Source organism: Octopus bimaculoides, chromosome 7 (assembly GCF_001194135.2).
Source record: "Octopus bimaculoides isolate UCB-OBI-ISO-001 chromosome 7, ASM119413v2, whole genome shotgun sequence".
Lineage (NCBI taxonomy): Eukaryota > Metazoa > Mollusca > Cephalopoda > Octopoda > Octopodidae > Octopus > Octopus bimaculoides.
In genome coordinates, this window is record NC_068987.1 from 104,173,447 (window position 1) to 104,179,775 (window position 6,329).

The 6,329-nt window shown below is 37.9% G+C and overlaps 1 protein-coding gene across 1 annotated transcript in view; it reads right to left on the reverse strand.

Annotated features, from left to right (window-relative positions):
- The window catches only part of LOC106876073 (breast cancer type 2 susceptibility protein), a 123,461-nt gene that overhangs the window by 44,490 nt on the left and 72,642 nt on the right, over positions 1-6,329 (reverse strand). The window contains exons 11-12 of the mRNA XM_014924478.2: positions 4,212-4,391; positions 451-601 (exon numbers count right to left, since the gene is read on the reverse strand). Coding sequence (XP_014779964.1) covers positions 451-601; positions 4,212-4,391 — 331 coding nt within the window. The remainder of the gene's footprint in view (positions 1-450; positions 602-4,211; positions 4,392-6,329) is intronic.

The window sequence follows — 6,329 nt, forward strand, 5'->3', positions numbered from 1 at the left end:
CACACACACACACACACACACACACACACTCACACACACATATATATATATATATATATATATATATTACTGCCTGGACAGGACGCCAGTCCATCGCAAGATTACACATTTTTACCAATTGAGTGGATTGGTGCAATGTGAAATGAAATGATTTCCTCAAGAATACAACACACCAAAATCAGTTTCTCAATTATGATAGAGAAACTGATTTTGACGTGTTGTGTTCTTTGATCACAATTCTAATGTCCTCTAGAATTACAAACTTGCCTTTTAAGTTTTCTGTAGAGATCACACCAAAAGCAGACAACAGAGCTCAACGCTGTCCTCTCGCTCATTGGATCCTGTCAAACAATTCAATCCATGCCGTCATGAAAGACAGATGATGATGATGACGATGTTAAGTTCCATGGTAACCACAAATTTAAAATAAATTTTCTAATTATAAGATACCTTTTGATACAATCTCTTTATAGTTTTGCTGCACCTTGTTATAAACTCTCTCAAGTGTTTCCTGTTGAATTCTTTTGTATTGTTCTTCTGCTTTACGCTCATTATGACTTGACCGGAAAACAGCTCTTGATCCACTTACTTTTTCCATGTACTTAACAGAAAAAAAAAAATGAATTTCAAATGGATCATTCGCAATCTGGACAAAAATCTAAATGAATACATTGATACTTATGAACATATGTTTTAGTGTTTAACATACAATTTTTTCCTCTCTCAATGTATTTATCCTAGATCTTATAGAATGTGTTTCCATATATACTTGACTGTATTATTCACAAGACCACTTTAGTTGCTTCAGTGACACCAAGGACAACTTAGTGAGGGTCACTGACCAAATCTGTGATAGGTGCAAAGCCCCATCCAGACCTAAGGTGACATGGTGGTGGAACAGAATTGCAGACATGGTTATCAGAACAAAGAAACAGGCCTGGAAGAACTAGAAAAGTGGTGGTAGTAGAAAATAATATCAGGTCGCTAGAAGGGAAGCTGGGAGACAAGGTGTATTTAGCTGGGGGAGAAACAGGAAGGAAGAAGTTTGCCAGTGTTCTGTGGTATGTGGACCAGAGGCTGTTGGTGTTTTGGTTTGCAAGACAGTGTGTCAGTGAAAATCATGATGCTGTAGGAGAGAAGCATGTTCACAGTGATTCTGTATAGAAAGAGGCTTCAAAGTGCCACTATGAAAGGCTGTTAAATAAAGAGAATGCATCGGAGAAGGAGAGTCTACTTAACATAGATCCAAAAGAGGGACCAGCTATCCAAATAGACGATAGCTTGGTAGATAAAGCTATGAAGGATATGAAGACAAGGAAATACCCAACCCATCAGGAATCACTGCTGAGTTGCTTAAAATATCTGTCAAAGTGAGATAAGGTCTAGTCACCCATATAATTAATCAAACTGTCCATGAGGGAGTCATACCCAACGACTGGTGTAGCAGCATTATAGTCAACTGTTACAAAAATAATTATAGAGGTATCAAAGTGCTGGACTAGGTGATGAAAGTTACAGAGAGGGTCATAGCCTAATTAATTAGGAAGAGAGTTGGCCAAGATGAGATGCAGTTTGGTTTTGTGGCAGGGAGAAGCACTACTGATGCTATATTTCTGGTAAGGCAGCTGCAGGAGAAGTATTTAACTAAAAATAAATCTCTGTACTTGGTTTTTATCGACATGGAGAAAACTTTTGACAGGGTCCCACTCCCTTATCTGGTGGTCAATTTGGAAGCTAGGGATAGATGAGTGGTTGATGAGAACTGTACAAACCATGTACAGGGACGTTGTCAATAAGGTGAAAGTCAACAATGAGTATAACAGCACAAATTTAGTGTACATGTAGGAGTTTACCAAGGATTAGTTCTCAGCCACCTCTTGTATATCATACTCCTCCAGGCCATAACAGAGGAATTTAAGACTGGCTACTCTTGGGAGCTCCTCAATGCCAATGACCTTGTTCTTATAGCTGAATCACTACCAGAACTAGAGAAGATATTTCAGGTGTGGAAGCAAGGTCTGGAATCAAAGAACTTTAGAGCTAATTCAGCAAAGACCAAAGTCTCAGCAAGTAGGAAAACAAGCAAATTACTCAATCCTTCCAGAGAGATGGTCCTACTCAATATGTAGAAAAGGTGTAGGTAGAAATGCCATAAGGTGTACCCAGTGTAAGCTATGGACACATGAGAAGTGCAGTGGTATCATAAGAAGGTTAAAATAGTATCATAAGAAGATAAAAATAAAAAAGGCAGTGAGCTGGCAGAAACATTAGCACGCCGGGCGAAATGCTTAGCGGTATTTCGTCTGTCTTTACGTTCTGAGTTCAAATTCTGCTGAGGTCGACTTTGCTTTCATCCTTTTGGGGTTGATTAAATAAGTACCAGTTACGCACTGGGGTCGATGTAATTGACTTAATCCCTTTGTCTGTCCTTGTTTGTCCCCTCTATGTTTAGCCCCTTGTGGGCAATAAAGAAATAAGAAGGTTAAAATAGAAAGTAGTCTGAGTGTGACAGATGTGCATGTACAATAAACTTCAAGAATGTATAGAAAATAAACTTTCTCAAATGTCTAGGGGGATCCTTAGAAGTAGTAGATAGTGTCCATTATGTAGGTGACCAAGTCAGCAGTGAAGCAGGTAGTTGTGAGAGTGAAGCTGCTAGAATAAGAATGGGTTGGGCAGAGTTAAGAGAGCTACTACCTTTGTTGGTGATAAAGGGCCTCTCCCTCAGATTGTATGATGCCTGTGTATGAACAGCCATGCTACATGGAAGTGAAACATGGGTTGTGACTACAGAGGACATGTGAAGGCTTGAAAAAAATCAAGCCAGCATGCTCAGCTCGAAGTGCAATATCAGTGTGCATGTGCAACAGCGTATAAGTGTTTTAAGGGACAAATTGGGTATAAGAGGCATCAGATGGAGTGTGCAAGAGAGAAGATGGGGGATGAAGTGGTGACAAATAGTCTTCAGACGTTGAGCCTCACAGAGATGACAAGTGAACAAGGCTTCTGGTGATCTGCTGTGTTTTATAAAACATGTTAAGCTCAGTAAAATTATGGTCAGCCATACACACAAGTATATTTGTTTATGGCCATGGCCCCCACCTCTGTGACACACACACACACACATTATCTAATTTCTGTCAAAACTCCCCCATCTTCCCAACACCCACTGCAGGCCCTCCCGCACCCTCCTTCATGCACCTCACCCACTGCAGGGCCCCTCTACTTTGTCTTATGTACCTAACCACACTCTCCATGTCCTCACGTATCTTCCTTACTCCACTCACAGCCACTCTAGTTTCCCTTACCATGACTTGTTACAGACATGTCTTTCCCATCTCTAAACATATTCCTTCACACTCTGATGGAACATTTCTCTCCATCCCTTCAGTTCTACTTATACTCCCCACCATTGTTCCCACTGTTCCCCAATACATCTTCAACACCATCTATTTCTCTCTCTCTCTCTCTCTGTCTCTCCTTCTCACCTTCTTTGCCCTACTGATGTAACTAAGTATCTTCTCTATAATAAGACAACTATCTCTGCCTATTGTACTCTAACCACTCACCTGGCACACAACCACTTCTCTATATTTCCAAGTATAAGACCTTTAGATAAGAAGGGGTCAAAATTTGTAAAAAAATTTTATGAATTTATTTCATATCTGTAGTATAAGAAAACTGCTAAATTACAAAATAATAATAATAAAATAAAGTATATAAAAATATTAAAATATGAAATATGAAAATAAAAGTAAGTAAAAGTAAATATTAATAAAAATAAAAAATGAAAAATAATAAAAATATTCAGACAATGATAAGGAATATATACAAAAATAAAACAATAAAAATACTAAACTGAATACTAAAATAAATGAAATTAAGTGAAAATGCAAACCTATTTTATTATATATGTTTTGTAATTTGTATTGAGTTTGAATTCAAACAATTGTAGGCAATGTTAATTAATTAATAAGTTAATTTATATCCATTAAATCTCTCCATTTTCTTCCCTAATAATATATATATTTAATTATTATTTTGGAAGTGCCCCAGCATGGTTTCAGTCTAATGACTGAAATATAAGTAAAAGATGAAAGACAAATGATAGTTCACCAAAAGGCTGAAAAGAAGTAAATAGTTTTATGTGAATTGCAGTTTTAAGTTCATATTGCTTGAATATTAAAATGAAAGGAAGGAAAATATTTTACCCTTATAGGATAGATTCGAGCTATAACAACATCAACTGAACCAATCAATCCACCATTTTGGTTTATATGGGAGATAGGGATGGCAAAAGGTCGAGGGTCACGCTGGTATCCCAATCTACTATTCCATTTAGCAGGGCGGCAGCAGTTCCCATTGACTTTCAGCTGAACTTGAGAGTATGCCTATGAAATATATATTAGTATAAGGAAACATGAAACACGATGGTTGAAGAAGTTTGGAATTCAGAGAAAAATAATGTAGATTAAATGTTTTAATGATAACTGTGATTCGGGTGGAAATGTTAATTAGGAACAATATATTGGTAGCTGCAGGCACGGTTGTGTGGTAAGAAGCTTGCTTACCAGCAACATGGTTTTGGGTTCAGTCCCATAATGTGGTACCTTCAGTAAATATCTTCTTTCGTCAGTCCTGGGCTGTCCAAAGCCTTCGGAAAGGATTTGGGACTCAGAAACTGAAAGAAACCTGTTTTGTGAGTGTGTTACTATCTTTTAGCCTTGACAACATATGAAGTCAGGTGATGGGGAAATATTGCCTTGCCTGGGAACAAGTGAGGGTGGGTGACAGGAAGCGCATCCAGTGTTGAAAACCAGCCTCAACAAAATTCTACCTGAACCATGTGAGCATGGAAAAATGGACATTTAACCAATGATAATAATAATAATGGTTTCAAATTTTGCCACAAGGGCAGCATTTTAGGGGAGGGGATGAGTCATGGTTTCAGGGGTCGTCAGCAATGAAGGACATGTGGTGCCGCTTTACTTCTTTCCACAAGGCCTTAGAGTTAACTCTGCCATCTACATTGAGGTCTGGGAAATAATTGTTAAGCTCTGGATAGACAGTGTATGCAATGGAAGGCCACATGTGTTTCAGTAAGACTCTGCACTAACACACATGGCTCTAGTAACACAGGAATGGATGGCTAAAAATTTTCATGATCACATAACCCCTAACATTTGACCCAGATCTCCAGTGGACTACTACATGTGGAGTGTTGTTGAGAGAGAGGCCAGTGAACACGCCTATAACACCAAAGATTCTATGAAAGCTGCCACAGTCAGAGTAATGTCCAAACTGAACCAGGACCACTTGATTCGAGCAAGTAGATAATTTAGATCTCATATAGCAGCCATCGTTGAAGCTGAAGGTGGCTTTATTGAATAACATTATAGAAAAGAAGGTTTATTTTTATCCTCATAGCATTTTTTCATAAATAAAATTATGTTATTATATATCTGTTTTTTTTTTTTATAAACATAAATCTGTCCTCAAATATCTTATACACCATGTATATATGAAGTAGTTTTTGTAAAGTATTGTGAAGTATAACTTTAAGAATGTAGTTGTATAAAGCTAGAACAAGGTGAGAAGGTACGAAGTTTACTAAGAAATGAAAAGAAAACAGAACAACTAAGTTGCAATTTTAATTTGTATTTCTATATTTTGAAGTGAAGAATCCTTCTTCAGGACATTCCAAACAGCAGTGGTTGGAAAAAGTTTGTTGCTCAGATGTGTTCTCCCCTTCTCCCTACACACATTTGAGCAACAAACTTTTTCCAACCACCACTTTTCCGAATGTCCTGAAGAAGGGGTCTTCACCTCAAAATATAGAAATACAAAGTAAAACTGCAACTTTGTTCTGTTTTCTTTTCATTTTGTAGTTTACTTTGCACCCCCACACATTGTTCTGACTTTACACAATTACATCCTTTAATATATATATATATATAGATAAAGCAATTAAGAGTATGAAGACCAGGAAAGCCCCCGGCCCATCAGGAATCACTGCAGAGATGCTCAAAATATCTGGCAGTGTTGGCTATAGCCTAGTCACCCGTATTACGAACCAGGTGATACACGAAGGAGTCATACCCAATGACTGGTGTAGCAGCATCATAGTCAACTGCTACAAAGGTAAAGGTGACGCTTTAGATACAAATAATTACAGAGGCATCAAGCTGTTAGATCAGGTTATGAAAGTTACAGAGAGGGTCATAGTCCAACTAATTAGGGAGCGAATCAATTTAGATGAGATGCAGTTTGGGTTCGTGCCAGGTAAAAGCACTACTGATGCCTTATTTCTAGTGAGACAGTTGCAGGAG